We start from the raw sequence: 17953 nt of genomic DNA on the forward strand, positions 1-17953 counted from the left end.
GAAAAATATCTATAATATATTAGTAATCTCTAAAAAAATATGGCTCAGAATTTAAATACAACAAAATGATAAAATATATAATATATAGAGGACATAGATTATTTTATAATGCTAGAATATTTTAAAATACAAGAATTTATCACACTCATTTAACTTCTATAGTATTTACAGTTTGATCAAGATTATCAATTGATTAAATTGGAGAAAACACTTGAAATTAAGTGAAAAAATAAAAAGCTTAGTGTTACATATGTACACATATTATTTTATAATAAACTATATACTCAATTAAAAAAACAGCTACTTATATTTATATTATAAAACAAAAATAATTTTGAAATGAAATACTTAGTGATTCTTGAATATTCTAATAACACTTATATAAAATAATAATTATTACTAATCTGTAATTTATACATATTAAAAGAAAGTATATATTATAATGTAAATTACAAACTTGAAATAACTTTTTCTAGACACACCAGAAATACTTTATATAGACACCACAAAAGATAAATTTTAATAAAAAAAAAAACCCAATATATCTTAAATTTATATAATATTTACGCACACATATATTTAATAATAACATTTGTTAAAAGAGTATTTATATGGAATTTAAAATTTCTTTTTAATATTTTTATATAATATATAATTATTTTTAAATGGATATTTTTAATGTAGAATATATTATCTCAAAAAATTAAATAATTATATGTTATTCACATTTTTAGTCATTATTTACTGCCACAAAGTACATAGTATTTTAAATTTTGACTATTATGCTAACATTTGTGAGAAATGTATTCTCTAAACTATTTTCATATTTTGTCATATGTATTTGGTATCTATATTCAATATTTTGTTACTGTCTTTACTTTTTACTTTTGTAAAAAGCATTAAGTTTGTTCCTGTTAAATTCTTTCATACATACAGCAATTTTTTAAGATTCTTTCTCTTCTAAAAAAAAACTAAATTTTTATTTTAAAGAAATGAATCTGTATAACTAAAATAGCAGCGGTTTTGTGAAATATATAACAATATAAGCACACACAAGATAATGCACAAGTTACCTAAATAATTTTTCAAATAAAAAGAAAAGTTCCAAATAAATATGATATTTTAGAAAGGAAAAACTAACTACACGCGATATTCTTCTCTAACCACATCTTTATCTGATGCAAATAAAAAGAAGTTATTTGGCTATCTTATTTCAAATATTGCTTGATTATCGAGTTAAAATTATTGGAGACTGTATATATATTCTGATGTATAAAACAGTAAAATTCAATCATCAAAATAAATTTACTTTTCTAAAATTATTATATATGTCTACGTATTTTTATTCTTCTCTAGAAAAGACTGCGCATCACAAAACCACTGACAAAATATTTTTCATAAAAGGCACAACTCAGAATTAAAATATTTTACAAATCTCTCTTTCTCTTACATACACATCTAAATATCTACTTATTAAACAAATATTTGTGAATCATGTAGAGTTAAATATGATTTCTCTTCAACATTAATCGGTTTTTGATTTAAACAAGAAGTTAAATATATTCAAATAATAAAATAATACTCACAGCATGCAGCAAGTACTACATTGGTAACTCACAGAAAAATTATTACAATAATAAGAACTTTATAATCATTATTTTCAATCGTCATTACTTGAATAGGATTCTTCATATTAAAATATTGCTATACATAACTGAATTAAGTTGAAGAAATCAACAAAGATGTCTGAAATACATAATGTAATAATGTTTTGAAACTTGTTGACATAGCTACCAGATTATGTATTAAGATTACAGATATGCTTTACTGCTAAGATTTTTTCACAAAGAGATTTGACGATTGCATAAAAAGAATGAAAGACTGTCAGGACTCATAGATCAATCGCTGATAATGAGGAAATATTTCCCAAGTTGGCAGATGCAGACCAAATTCTAAAGCTACCAACACTGCAAACTCAGATGTCATTAAGTCTTTGCGATTTAAACGAAATACACCTTCAATTCTCTGCAAATAATGGAAAAGATAATTATTGCATGTAAAGAAAAAATTTCATACTATTATATAAAACAAAATATAAAATACCTCAATGAGTGACTTAAGAATATCACCCTTCACATCATTTAATTTTGCTGCGAGAAGTAAACAAGCACCGGCACATAATTTCCGTGTTTGCTTTGTCACGATATTTCGAAGAATAAGCTTCTCAAAGTATACATAAGCCATTGCAACAGTAAGTAAATCGATGCCGTACTCTAATTTTGCAATTTTTCTCATTTCCCGTTTTAAACTGGAATAAGAAAATAATAGTATAAGAGATAAGAAAAGAGAAGGATATATGTAAAAAATATATTAATTTTATACTAACCTACGAAGCTTACTGAGAGTTAGTTGAATATGAGGAAACTTCTCCTTGAATTTATCATTTAACTCTTTTTTCAAATCAGAAGGTCTTACGTAATCGATAACAGACGCCTACATACATAAAAAAATATTAAATTATATATTAATTAATAAATTATATTAAAATTATACATATATTAATTTAAGTGTATAAAAATATAACTAATTTGAACATTGAAAATTAATTAAAATATATACCATATAGGATGTAAATGTTAATAGTGTTCTGTGTTTTCCAGCAATAAGTTCTGGATCATCTAGTAAATTTGGATTATATTGAGCAGATTGCTCATCCCACTCATAAGCTGTAACAATAAATCAGTAAAATAATTATAGTAGTATATTGTATTAATTTAATAAAAAAGAAACATATTTTTTTATGCTCACCTTTGGAATCAGCACTGAAAGACAATGGTGGAGACTCGGAAGTTATGTAGTGAGTCCGATTTGTAGCTGTATCATAAGATAGACACCTAAGATAAAGAAACAAATATTAATATAAAAATGTATTTTTTTTTATTTTCTAGCATGCAATATATATACAATGTGCTTCAGAGAGAACTGTATTTCTCTCCATATGTGTGTGTTTATAGTTTAAAAAACAATATTAAATATTTATAAAACTTAAAAAATGTTATTATAAATTTTCAAACATCGAATAGAAAAATATTGTAATAAAAACTTGTAATATCTTTTTTTTAAGTTTCATTTCGAGATATATATATATATATATATATATATATATATATATATATATATTTATATTAAATTATAAAAATCTAAAAATTATAATAAAAATATAACAATATTCTGATAAATTTTTTTGAGAATTTTACTATATATATTTTTTTTAAATTTACATTATATATAATATTCCAGAAATCTATAATGCACTTTTTAAAGTATAGTTTTTTAATAAACTTAGAATTTTCTTGACAAAAATATTTATCAAAATATCATGATTTAAAGTGTATATATAAATAAATATATGTTATATCTTGAAAATATTTACAAATAAACATTATAAAACTTTTTAGTATTTTTTTAACATACAAAAATGTAAAATTTTTCTATATAGGTTTTGAATATATTAGATCTTTGTAAATAAATAAAAAATGTATGTTTTTTTTTAATATGATAGATATATACAAATATGTTGAAGAGATGACCTGAAAAATGTGCATGTATAAGTGATAAAAATTTGTAACATAATTTGTTTACTGATAGAAATATTATATGTAATAATGTGCGGGAATGTAATTTGATAGTATAATTTTAACATATTTGAAATCAAATTATATTAAAAAGATTTTAATATAATTATATATAAGATATAATACAATTTTATAATGTTTACATTTTATATATTATACACATATTAAAATATTAAACAAAATTATATATTATCTATATTAAATTTTCATATATTAGCACAAAAGGGGAGCAATGTTATATCTCTTATTTAAAAAATGATTGTGAATGATCTAATGTTTGAGTCTTACAACACATCTTTTGCAGAATTATAACAAGATTTAAAAAAAAATAGATTTATAGAACGTTATGTCTGTTGTAACATATATATGCTGTATTATTGTATTATTGTATATTCACATCTATCTAATACTTTTCTATATCTTTTTTTTTGTTACACATATATATTATATAATAGTTTTTACCATTTTTTGTGATCCACATTCCAAGTAATTGTTTTTGTCCTGCAAGAAGATGGTTGACATGTTTTGTTATAAAACAAATATATGACACATGAATGCATGTACACATTATATGATACTGAAAGAGATGAAAAAGATGCTTATAGGTACAGTATTGCATGAGTTATGAATGATTGTTGAGAAATTCTTTGATAAATAGTGAGAGTTTCACTTCACACACAGCAATCGAGTTTTACTATCAATTTGAAATATTTACAGATATTCAAGCATGCAATAAGAGCTATAGACATCTTATATAAAAGATAATTAGAAATACTATATTAAAAAAAAATAGTTTTTAGGATTAGATTATTTAAAGCTTAGATTATTTAAACTAAAAATTTAAAAGATATAATACATGAATAAAAACACATAGAGAAGATAAATCATTTGTGTATATACATAACTTAGTTATATGGTTTGTGTCAAATTAAATATAAAGAAAGAAAAAAAACTATTATTAGTAGAAACATGTTCTTACCTTTGTACCACGTGATGTTTATTAGGTATAAAATGCGTAAATTCCATAGCTTCATTTTCATTAAGATTCAATTTTTTATCTTTCTGGAATTGTCTAGATGGTACAAGTAATTTCCCATAAGATATTTCCTACACAAAATTAATCATTAATTGAGCATTATCACTATCAGAAGCATTTAGATTAGATGAATATTAGATAACATATCTTTAATATACCTGGCCATCTTTAGCATGCTCTATACCCAGCAATCTAAATGGATCAATGCTATCATTAATTGCTGACAATGGTCTTTGAGATGATACATTTTTTCTTCGGGTTGTATCTTTACGTAATTCTGACCTGTAAATAATATTGCAATATTCATGAAGTTTATTAAATTTCAAATTATTATAGAGGGAGAAGGAGAATAATATATTATTAGAAGAATATCAAATAAATTGATATTACTTGTCAATTTTATATACTCGATTAACACGTTACAAATAAAAACACGTTGTGTGTAGATAGATGTTATGATATATAAATTATTGTTATAAATAAATTAAATTGTAATAAAAAATTTATAATTAAAAAAGCAGATTCTTAGAATAACTTATATGTACAGACATATACATAAGTATATATTTATCTGTATTGAGATAAATCTTTACCAACTGGAACGTTGTCCTTTGTTGTATGGAATAGCAGAAAATACTACAAATGGTACATGCTGGTTTGATACCAAGACTAATCTATCATCTCCAAATTTACAGCCGTTCACAGGCCGTTGTATTAAACGCAATTCCTTAGTAACTTCTGGTATTATGCTACTATTTGTAGAAATAGGTTGCACATTGTTCACTGCCTTTATCTTTGGTTTTGATAATTGGGCTTTTGAATATATGGAGCCAATGCTCTCATTGCTACTATGATATTGATGTTTAATGTCTTCCGAAAGCGTAGATGTTTGATGACTAATGCGCTTTTTATATTGTAAAGAGCCTACACGTCTTTCTGGTAAAGAGTAGTCGCTTCCGGTAGTTCCAGTTCTGTAAATATACAATTTTATAGATAGATATAAAATAAATTCAATATCAAAAATCCATATATTAGAAGATATACTAAAATATAAATTTGTATATGAGACTATCACTCTTTTTTCATATTAATTAATTTGAAGTCAATCTTCTATTAGCAAAAATTTAAATATTTTTTTGCAATTTCTGCTTTTAAATATTTTTATAACTCATATAAAATAATATGAAAAATAAGATCTAATCTACAGTGATATAAAAAGTAATATTTTATCACCTGTACTTGTCTCTAAAACTTATTTTATACATATAAAAATATAATACTTTTATTTTTTATTGTATGTAAAATTTTATCTATTTTGTTACTTTTTTAAAACAATCTCTAAATAAAGAAATGAGTTTTACATCCTAAACATGAAATATATCCTATGATATGTGTGCAATGAATGGAATGCAATCAAGTTTCTTGATGTTTTTCATTTGTGATATTATATGCTTTTGATAATGTTATCTGAATCCATGTCATTCAATCCTATCTGTACCAAGAACGTCTTCCACAGATGAAACATTATAGTGCAAAGATTTTTACATACCTTTAATATTTACATTCTTTTTATTATCAATTAAATATTTAAAAGATTTAAAATATGTATAATTTTTATGTTATAAACATTTTGTAATACTTATAAAGAATAGTAATTATAACTTGATAATATTTATATATTAATAATTTTACTACAAAGTTTACTACGCATTTTAAATTTTATAGTCATCTATGTGCTAAAAGTTATATAATTAATTGAATGCAAATATTTTTAAAATAATATACATACAACATTTTTAAAATACTATACATACAGTAGCTACTTTAGAATCTTTAATTTATTCAAAATTATCACAAGGCTATAACTTTTTACTATTTTTCAAACAGATAAATAAAAGATAAAAAGTCTATCACTGATTTATAAGCGTTTAATAAGCAATATTATATTTAAAACTAGTAATTATTTGTATTCAGATATTTATGATAAATAGTTTATGTGAAATAAAGCATTTTAAAAATAAAGTGTTTACCTATCTAATACAAATATTTTTTCTATCTAATATAAATATTTTTTAATGTTACTGTGTTAAAGAATTTAGGTATATAAATCAACTTAACTTTCTTCATATCATATTACTATTGTGATAGATTATATTGTTTCAATTATATCTACTCTCTCTTTCTCTCTTTAATTAAAAAAATATTATAATAACGAATAAACTGCCAAACTAATATAATTCTTCCACAGCTACTATTAACAAAACAATCGTAACATGAAAAATCATTTGATTTTGAATAATTAATATTAAAGAATTTAGAGAAAAGTGGAAAAATTATTGTTATATTTGTATATTCTCATGGACTTCTTTTCTCTCTGCACAAGTAGTAACCTAATCTTGAGTATAGCGATAAAAAAAAGAATGTCATAAATTTAAATGATGTTACAAATATACACATCGCCCATCTGTCAGAGCAGTAAAGAGCTGATAAGCAAACATTTACCGTTCTCTAAACGAACTATGCATGCCATAAGACAATTGCAGGTGATTTCTCTCCTGCTCTAAGAACATGGTAACTGCTGCCTTGGCAGGTGTGAGTAGTCCATCCGAATCAGAACTGTAGGAGTTGTGATCGGTGCTTTTGTGCATTAATTGCGGAGAATTGGTTTGCTCTATCATTTCATTTTGTAAGAAGTCACGAGTCTCTTCTTCTGGGCAACCGTCTAAAACCTCTTCCATGGAGACTTCAAAGTCAGCACTCTGATACGCTTCAAGCACTGTTTGTTGATCTGATTGGCCATCGCTTAGCGTACGTTCCTGAGTCGGTTCACTTTGTGACAAGGCGGCTAACTTGGTGTCCCGATGACTGCCGTCAAGAGAGATGTTGGAGAGGAATGTGAGGGCGGCCAATCTTCTGCGTGAGTAATTTTTCTTTAGGGCCGCTGCCATTCCACGATAAACCGTGTTGGGATGCCGGTGTCAAATACCGAGATAAGTAACGATAACGTGTGCCCGATGATGACGGCGACGACGGTAACAACGACGGCGACGACGACGACGACGACGGCGACAGCGACGTCGACGACGACGGCGATGACGACGGCGACGACGGCCACGACGACGGCGACGGCGACGGCGACGACGACGGCGACGGCGACGACGACGACGGCGACGACGACGACGACGACGACGACGACGGCGACGACGGCGACGGCGACGGCGACGACGGCGACGGCGACGGCGACGACTTTACCGAACAGGGACAACTACTAGGATCACAACGCATTGTCACTACTGATACACTTAGTTCTAACATCATCAATCACATTCGCGGCCATGCAGCACACGTAGAAACGTGAACCGGTATTGCTAATCATCATGTCGTTTCCTCTAACGAGCCGCTTCACGAAACACACGTTGCCTACCGTATGACTTTACCTACTACGCAACAGCGCGACCCATCCTCCCGCTACCACGAACGATGCTTGGTACTACGAATGTAGAGGGGAGTGTGTACATACATACATAGAAAAATATTATGTCACGGATCATGATTTTTCATGGCTTGATAATACTAGATTCAAAATTCTCTTATTTCGAAATTAGAACAAATTATGTGGAAACAATAGAATCATATTATAGATAATATTTTTATTCTACAATTATGATAATAGATTGTATAGCAGCACATTATGAATGATGCCTAAAGAATCGGTTATATCTCCAAGTATCGTAAACCCTGGATTAGATAAGAATGATAGGATTGTGCTGTGCACTCGAAAATTATATTGCGTAGTTTTTTGACACGTGTGTTGAAGCACATATGTTTATGATTGTTTCTTATCTCATTTTTAAATGAAATAGTAAATGATAAGTAAAAAGTATTTATAAACTTTACAAAAACATATAGTTTTATCTTTTTTATAATTTGTTTTTGTAGTAATAGAGTTAATTACTTAATAAAATAATTAAAATTCACAAGTATACATTATTCAGTTTCGAGAAATAATTAGATATATATATAATATGAATAAGAAATAAAAAATAAATACGCACTTTTCTCTCAAGAAAATCTCGAAAAATTGTCAGAGTTATCAAGGGAATATATTTTGGCAAGAAGTAAACGGAACTAGACTGAAGTGAAATTGCAGATTTAATACATATTTCGAATTCTTTCAACTTATGTCCCCTTAATATCGAGAATTTAATGCTATGAATTCTTTCATATCATGTTCTCCTAATAATATTGAAAAATTCGCAACTTACTTCAATTTGATTTACTTCTTGCAAAAATATTTTCCTGATAATTTCGATGATTTTTAGAAGATTCTCTCTCTCATAAGAGAAACACATTTATTCCTTATATATATTACTGTTATATATATGTATATTTATTGTTTTCATAAGAATAATATGCATGAGTATTTTCAAAATTTTCATCAATTTTTTAAATAATAAAACATAAAAAAGAGCATTTGCCTATCCTGAACATATTTTCAAAATATACAAAATCAATATAAATTTTTATTATCAACGTAAATAAATATGATTACATTTTATATCAATATTCAAAAATTCAGTGGATATATTTATTTACATTAATACATTTATTTTGTAAAGTACTTAAGGTAAAAATTCAATAAGCTTTTTTAATTCCCGAGTCGTGCTGCGTAGAAAATATTTAATAAAAAAAAAATTATATTTCTTATACACATGATATGTTTGCAAGAGAAACGCGCGAACTCTTCTATTATTAACTTTATAAAAAGGCTTCACACACACCTTCTATCCCTTTATGTAAGTCTAATAATAGGAGAATCATGCTTGCTAATTATATCCAATACAAGAACCTCGAAGAAGATTCACAAGTCGGAGAGGAAATGATTCACTATTTATATTTTCAAATAGGCTTATTTATATACAAATTTTACATTTCGCAATCTTTTCCATAGGTGTGATGTGTAATAACGTGGCATTACTGCAATTTAGTTTATATATTTATTTATACAATAATCTCATTATAATAAATTATATATATTTTTTAAATATATATTTATGTACGCGTGTGTACTCCGAATATGTATACAGAGTGAATTATGAATGAATAATATGATATCACACTGATGATCATGAATAATGTGATATCAAAGATATTTTAGATATTAACATATTATATGTGTTTGTGTGTGTGTGTGTGTGTGTCTATGATTCACTCTGTATATACATACAGAATGATTCTAAAGTGAATTACCAAATTTTATAGATACAATCTGTGACCAATTTAAAATTGATTTGTTAAATAAAAATTTAATTGAATTCCATCTTATTTTTATATTTTCGTTTTTCACTATTTCTTAGGCAAGTCTCAAATTTAATATTTCTTTTAATTAAATTATATTTAAATTAAAAAAGACAGAGATAAAGGTTTGTTATATGCTTAAAATTTTTTTTTAGTTTCTCTGAATTTTGAACAATTTTTTTATTATAGATCGCTTATAAATGAAGGGCTATTGACATGTTTGCTAGGAAAAATCGATTTTAAATTGATCCAAGAATACATCTGCAAAATTTGATGATCTATTTTAGAGTCCTATTGTACATATATATACATATACATACGTTGCATAGAAATAATGTTTGACACAATTTTGGCAGATAGATTGGCTAGGACAAGTTATATCTTTACGATTTACAAGTTAATTGCCACTCTCTCATCACACACACGCTTCCTATTTTTTTTTTTTTTTTTTTTTTTTTTTTTGATTAAAATTACCACCAAGCCTCTATATCTTAATTTTGGACTTTGCTTTCTTGCACTTACGATTGCACTATGTTCCTGTTAACAGACAACCGATTGTGGATGGAAAAGTGATAGAAGTGGCTCGGTATTATCTAGGATTGATATTCATTAATCAAGGTAAAAGTCAAAGAAAAAAGATGATATAGAAAGATATTCGTTAATCAATGTAGAGAAGTGTCAAGTGACACCAAACGTATTAAAATTTCTTACAGAAAAGTATGATCTAATTAATATAAATTATGTGCAACTTTCAACATCATCTTTTTTTATATCTGATGATTGTTTTACATTATCTTTATGGAAAAAAAAAAAAAACCAGAAATTTTTCATGTTTTGGGTACAAAGTTTCTTGGTCCCATAGTAATAAGACCAGATAAAGTACCTACAAATTATTGAGTCATATAAATTAACTTATTTCTCAGATATACCAAAAGTATGAAAATGTTACATACAATTTTGTATTTATGTGAAAATGATCTGCTATCTGTCAACATACACAGCTCTTATATCAATCTAATATTACAATATCTCTTAATAATCTTATCTAATAGAACGCGTTTGTCTCACATTTAATATAGTAATAGTATAATATATCATAAATATACATATATAGGATATTCCGAAGAAAGATATGGATCAGCAGTGATACCTGCCACTTTCTCCCAGCAGAAATTTCATACAAATTTAACTAACAATTTAATCAAAATTAAGAATTGGGAATAAATAAAAATAAGAAGATATTAAACAGATTAAATAAGAAATGTCTATTTGAACTTTTATTAAGAATATATGTAATTTCGTTACTGATACATGCCTTTGTTAGAATATCCTGTATATACATATATAGATTATTACAAAAGTAGAGTATAAAAAAATTGCATTTTTCAAGCCTAAGTTTTTAAATGAGTTTTCTTGTAAAAATCATATAAATTATAATTAAACAATCATCTGTCTACAAAACGATAATGTTAATAAATAACTTTCATGTAAATGATAATGTTAATAATGAGACAAAGCATTTTTTTTTTTTCGAACAACTTATCATCTTTAATTTGATAGAATTTGATTTAATTAAACTTATATTTACAAAAATTATTTAAATAAAAAAAGAAAAAAAGAATTGTACTTTCATAACTCAATTTTTTAAGAATTTTTTTTGCAACAATATTTTTGCATACTCAATTTTTATAATATTCTATATGTATACATATATGTATGTGTGTGTGTGTGTGTATATGTATATATACATATATATATATATATATATATACACACAACACATACTTATATATTTATATAGTAAATAAAACTCTTAAGCCCGACGCAATAATTCTATATAAATACACTGATTTCTTTAGTAGGTTGTAGTACCTGACAACATTTTCCTTTTAACGAACGCACAGTCATATTTAGTGTCATTGAGCTCATATCATTATAACAATGATCGCTTTTCCTTTTGTTACATAGTAGGTATAAATGATAACGTAATCTGGAGCAATTTCCATTATCTGTACTGTGGACCGTCCATAAGAATTATAGACATGTGACATGTCTATATAGCATTATATAGACATAAAAGGAGAAATTCTTTCCACTGCATCTTTTTTTTTTACTTGCAGTTTTCAATTTTCTTATTTAATATTTACTTTAACTTTTAGTTTTAATTTTATTTTTTAATATTTAATATATAATTAACAGAAGGAATAATATAAATACATATATTAAATATGAACATTATGAATACAAATATAATATAATATATAATAAAAGATCCTGGTTATTAAATATGTGGTTTTGAATTGTAAATCAAAAGTGATTTTTTTCTTCTATGTATTATTTTTATATATACACATAATAATAAATATAATAAAAAATAGAAAAACAAATTACAATAACTCAGGCCAAAAACCATTAATCATATTTTGCTTATCCTTTGCTTTACTTTGATAATAATTTATTTCACAATATGCGCTATAACTTTTATATTATATTGTAACAGCTCATGTAATAATTTGTAAATAGTTTAAACATCACGGGAAGAAAAGAGAAGGGTTAGATAGAGAAGTGTAAGATTTCGCGTTATTTACATATGACTTTTACAAGATATTACTCAAAAAAAGTAATATCTTGTACTCCTAGACTACTAAAAAAGTAGTTTGCATTCACACTATATATTCCTAAATAAATAATTAAACAATAACAAGTTATGATATTTTCCTACATATACATAGCGCATGGAGAATCACACGCTACGTGCGCCAGGCCATGTTATATAGATTTATTTAAAAAGTGTTATATTACAAATTATATGTGTGCGCTTGAACTGAAGGGGAAAAGTATTAAGTAGGAATCATAAACTTTCTTATCGAACTACTTGGATACAGAGATGAAGATAAGATCGCTTATTTGGCAACAGTTTGTTTAGATATTTCTCCCTTTATGCCGCTGAGCACAAATATAAATATGTTGCACACGCAACGCATAATATACATATATCTGAGTGACAAAGTGCTAAAATTTGTAAAGAAATAGATACAAAAAATAAACATAATCACAGTTGGTTGGCAGGTTCGCGAGCGAGCGCAGGCATGATGCATTTGGACAGACCCTTTCGACACAAATATCTCGATTTTCTTTACATGGTTTTATCACTTGGTCGATATAGTACTTCAACAGCCTGTTAAGCCCTCTGCGTTGAGACAGATTGAGTCTTAAACATAATCGTTTGTTCCAGGACTTGTCAATGGTTCCTGAGCCTATGTAAGCAAAAAAATCAAATAATAAGATACATTGTAAAATCTTTTAAATATGAAATATTAAGAAATTTCATCTGTCCAAGTATTTAATGGCTTTTATATATCCTATAAAAATTATAAAAACTTTTCAAATAAAAACAAATTTCTTAAATAAGTATGTTTGAGAAAGCATTAATTTTACCTCCTCTCCAACTGTAGCTGCGGGAAGCGGAAATCTATTTTTTTCAAGACTAAACTGATCCTCTGTAGTCTTCCTATAGACGGGATTATCAAAGTTCATACTAGTGACATTACGATGAAGATAATGCCTGTAGCAGAGTACTGCCACAAGTGCGAGTAATAGTAGTCCTAAAGACACTACGCCTATCACAATGCCGGCGACTAAGCCAGGATCTGTTGATTCAGTTGCTAAATTTCTCTTTCCATCTGCATCTGCTGCGGATAATGGATCTAAAAATAGTATATTTATTATAAAATTATCAATATCATATATAGAGACTAATACAAATCACAATGTTGTAATGATGTGACAAATGTGAAGAAATTCTACAAATTCTTCTCTGCTTCAGCACATTCATTATTGTAGCAAGTTAAAACAATTAATTAGCAAAAACTCTATTAATTCATATTTGTGATTATAATGCTAAAAATATAAATATACAAGATGTTGACTAAGGGCATTCGATTAAATTACATTCTTATTCTATTTCTATGCTTTGAAAAAGATACATGCACAATATATGACATACTCATATTATGCAAGAAAAGTATGTTTAGTAATATTACAATTTTGTATTATATAAAAAAATGTATATTTCTAAAATAAATAATCAAACTTATTGATTGTATATAAATGATAAAATCTGTTGAACAAATAACAATAATTAAATGGATATACAAATAGCTTCAAATATGTTATTTTTCTCAAAAATGAGTTATTTTTCTTCTGGATTCATTAATTAATGGAAACAATTTTTTCACATAAACGGGAAAATATTAATAATTTTTTGTTTTTTACATTAAATATCCTCGTAACTTATTTTCAAATCATACTTATTCAAATTGAAGCAAATAAGATTTTAGGCTCTGCATTTTTAAAATATAATTTTTAGAAAGTTTTTCAAGTTAAAAAAATATCCATTTCTTAATATTTTTATAGAAAAATTTATTCCAAATTGTAGTCCGAAGTTGATTCGGTATAAATTTAAAATATCTTCTTATAGAGATCTTCTTATATATATTTTAATAGATAACTTTGAAATCTCTATTACAACAAAATTTATTTAGTTTTAAACAAAACTTTTTTTTATTTGTATATTAAATATTTCACTCTTATTGTTAGTTAAAAGATAATTATACTAATTATTCTTAATTAGTGATTTTATGAAACCATAAAATATATCCAATTAAAAAATAACACCATGAATCTCCATAATTTATAGATAAACATACCTAAAATGGTTAATTATAATTCTCTAAACAGTAGTAAAAGTGATTAAATGTTTAATATGTCCCCAAAAAAGCCATGCATACGTTAAAAAAAAATATTCAACCAAACTTACTGAGAGTCGTTGTAACATTCAGAGGCTCGAGCCTCTGGAACGGCATCATTGCTGCTTGCGTCGACGGAGCTACGGTCGTAGTAACTGGAATATCCCAAATTCATGCAACACGAATGCAAATAAATGAAACGACATAAATAATGAGCTCATAACACCTACCAATAATTATCGAGCATTTATAAAAATTAAATCTTTCTAGATCCTTAGAGGACAATCGATTACACTAGAAGTTCGAATACACTTTATAACAATTTTTTTCGCATCCAAGCATTTGTACATTTTTATAATACTTTACGCATAAATGTATATATTTTTACACATGCGAGATGATTTATATAATAGTTTAGTGAGAGATAATGGTTGTATGGTTATATGCATGTAATGATTCTCGAATGTAAAAAATCAAAAAATTTAAATAAAACAATATTTTGTGCTTTTTTATCGTTTTGCATAATAAGCAGAAGTAAAAATGCACCAACAACAACATGCAACGCTCTCTGAGAATATATATATATATATATATATATATATATATATATATATATATATATATATAAAATATATATATATATTTCATTTCCATCATATCCTACGTAACATAAGATCTATAAAAGAATGACGAACAGCTTCCCATGAAGTAATTAAAATAATAATCTACTCATCTAGAGAGAAAATTTGTAATCCGTAACTTGCCATTCCAAATACTTGTAAAATCTCATTTAAAAATGCCTCATTAGTTTTTGCCGTTATGTTAAATTTGGTTTAGTTGTACAATTGTCAACGCATTAATTTATTTGCTTCTTGTGTATAACGTATAACGAGGTTGTATAATGAGGCAGTTAAAAGTTATACAATAGCAATGATTCAGTGTTGGAAAGTCATTCGTCAATTGTAATATTTCTTATACTGACTTACCATTTTCCACGCACATCAATCCATCGAGCAATAGTCGTAAGCCGTCAGGACAGGCGCATGACAACAGTGGCGATTTGGAGTTAATTCTAGGTGCCGGTAAACATAAATGGCTGCAATGCCCATTGACAGCCTGACACTGATTCATTCCATCTGGCTGCCTATAAGGATGATATACATGGACTACCATCGGATGTTGAAGCGTTCTGATCGACGTTACGGCTTCCATTTCTTTTCCGGTAAATTTATTTGCTTTAAAGATCGTTTCCTTGTCCCAATCGGTCCAGTATACATAATCCTCGAAGGTTGTAATACTGAAGGGATGTCTGAGATTATTCGGAGAGTAGAGAACCGTTCGTCTACCAGTACCATCATAATTGCAGGAACCTATGATATTCAACTTTGCATCTACCCAATATACTCTTTTACCAATCAGGTCTAGAGTTAAGCCATTAGGCCATTTGACATCATTGCCGACAATCACCTGCAATAGATGCTTATTAGAAATCGAAACAAATCGTTCGAAAAACAACACATTTCATTAATAATTCATTCCTTTTTAAATTATATTCGAAAAAAACTCTCTGTTTAAAAAAAAATCTAGAGAACTCAAAATAAAAGTAAAGAAAGAATGCAAAGTAAATGCAGGTGCTCACATGCATATATACGCACATATTCAATTGCTAGATAGAAAATAAATTTAATTTTCTCTTCAATTTAATTAAATTAATTCGCATAAAATGTTCTCACATTACTCAAGAAATTTTATAATATATTCGCGTATCTTCAGTAATACCATTCATTTATATTTTATATTATTTATTTATATTTTTAATCAACATTATTAATTTCTATCTCTCTTACCGATCGATGAGTGCCGTCCATGCCGGCTCGTTCGATACGAGCTTCGTCACTCCAGTCTGTCCAAAACATCCAACCTTCTAAAGGATTCAAAGCTATTGCTCTAGGTTCCTGAATGCGATCTCTTATCAGAGTCTTTCTCATGTTTCCTTCAAAATTGGCCAACTCAATGGTATCTTTTCCAGAGTCTGTCCAATAAATATGACTGTAAATCCAATCAACTGCCAATCCATCCGATGTAGTGAGATCGTTCTCGATAACGACTGTACGCTCATTTCCTTCGTCTATTGGAGCTCTACAAATATCATTCAATTATTGCGTTTCTTATATGACTAAAAATAGAAGAATTAATAGAAGATTAAAAAAATAAGATTTCTTTTAGCTGTAATTACAACATACTTGTAAATTTTCTTTTCGCTAATATCGCTCCAGAAGATCATCCCAGTGCGGAAGACAAAATCTAAAGCTGTTGCCATTTTTGTATTGTTAACGATAGCAGTCATTTCTTGACGATCCAGAGCTACCTTTCGGATATCGTGTCGACGGGCGAACAACAGACTCGCATGACCTTCTGCAGCTTTACAACGTGTCGAGTTCCGCGGATCTTTAAGATAACCAGTAGCACAACTACATTTGAAGCTGCCCTTTTCATTTTGGCAAAATTGAGAACAGCTACCGGGTTCCAAACATTCGTCGATATCTGGAAGAATAAAATAATCTTTCTTTATATAATACAAACACAATTTGAAAGTTAATCCAATATGGCTGCAATAGAGGTATCAGAGAAAAATTTTAAGAAAGTATCTTAATACATTAATATCTGAAAATGTAATTACTTCTTTCTTACCATCGCATGTACGATTGTCAATGAGTCTATAACCCGCGTGACAATCGCATCGGTAACCTATAGGCAAATCTACACAAATCTGCGAGCATCCGCCATTGTTTTTCGCGCATTCATCCACTCCGCAAAGCTCGGTACTTTCGTCCTCCCAGCCGATGCAATCTGGATTTTTGTTACAAACTTTCTCCAAAGGAATGCACGAACCCTCACTACATTCAAACTGAATCCGTCGATCACAGATTTCGATTTTGCTTGTGCAATTCTTCTCGTCACTTTCGTCGGCACATTCTGCTTTACCGTTGCAATATAGATGTCCTAAAATATATAAATCGTTGAAAATTGTTGAAATATATACAGCAGGTCGAGCGATTATAATATAAAACAAAATTTTTTTATTGAAATCTGAGATGATAAAAAAGTTATTCCTTATAGTAATTTATTAATTTTCAGAACTCGATGTCTTGATAAGATACCATAGTGTATCCAATTTAATTTGTAATTATTTTATTCATATATGGGATACGCCATTATCGATTAATGCGGATTAA

The 17953-nt window shown here is 27.4% G+C and overlaps 3 protein-coding genes across 8 annotated transcripts in view; all 3 read right to left on the minus strand.

Annotated features, from left to right (window-relative positions):
• LOC140666334 (piwi-like protein Siwi) overlaps positions 1-17953 on the minus strand; it is a 29756-nt gene that overhangs the window by 9062 nt on the left and 2741 nt on the right. The window lies entirely within an intron of this gene.
• LOC140665902 (CDK5 and ABL1 enzyme substrate 2) lies at positions 334-8144 on the minus strand. 2 transcript variants are annotated; one of them, XM_072892491.1, is made up of 10 exons: positions 7174-8144; positions 5265-5642; positions 4830-4953; positions 4615-4742; positions 4098-4136; positions 2809-2894; positions 2620-2726; positions 2387-2493; positions 2104-2308; positions 334-2025 (listed from the first exon to the last, which is right to left on the minus strand). In XM_072892491.1, the coding sequence occupies exons 1-10, from the start codon at positions 7617-7619 to the stop codon at positions 1885-1887; spliced, it is 1761 nt and encodes a 586-aa protein (XP_072748592.1). In that variant the 5' UTR covers positions 7620-8144; the 3' UTR covers positions 334-1884. The 2 variants fall into 2 exon arrangements, with proteins under 2 accessions (XP_072748592.1, XP_072748593.1); XM_072892492.1 differs by lacking the exon at positions 4098-4136 and having other exon boundaries at positions 336-2025.
• The window catches only part of LOC140666333 (low-density lipoprotein receptor), a 29317-nt gene continuing 21018 nt past the window's right edge, over positions 9655-17953 (minus strand). For 4 of the 5 annotated variants that reach the window (XM_072893404.1, XM_072893399.1, XM_072893400.1 and 1 more), the window contains 7 exons: positions 17409-17720; positions 16961-17261; positions 16565-16856; positions 15704-16184; positions 14789-14872; positions 13408-13676; positions 9655-13226 (listed from right to left, as the gene is read on the minus strand). In XM_072893404.1, the coding sequence (XP_072749505.1) occupies positions 13182-13226; positions 13408-13676; positions 14789-14872; positions 15704-16184; positions 16565-16856; positions 16961-17261; positions 17409-17720 (1784 nt within the window). In that variant the 3' untranslated portion in view covers positions 9655-13181. The remainder of the gene's footprint in view (positions 13227-13407; positions 13677-14788; positions 14873-15703; positions 16185-16564; positions 16857-16960; positions 17262-17408; positions 17721-17953) is intronic. The other variant, XM_072893401.1, reaches the window with a different exon arrangement.

Source organism: Anoplolepis gracilipes, chromosome 5 (assembly GCF_047496725.1).
Source record: "Anoplolepis gracilipes chromosome 5, ASM4749672v1, whole genome shotgun sequence".
Lineage (NCBI taxonomy): Eukaryota > Metazoa > Arthropoda > Insecta > Hymenoptera > Formicidae > Anoplolepis > Anoplolepis gracilipes.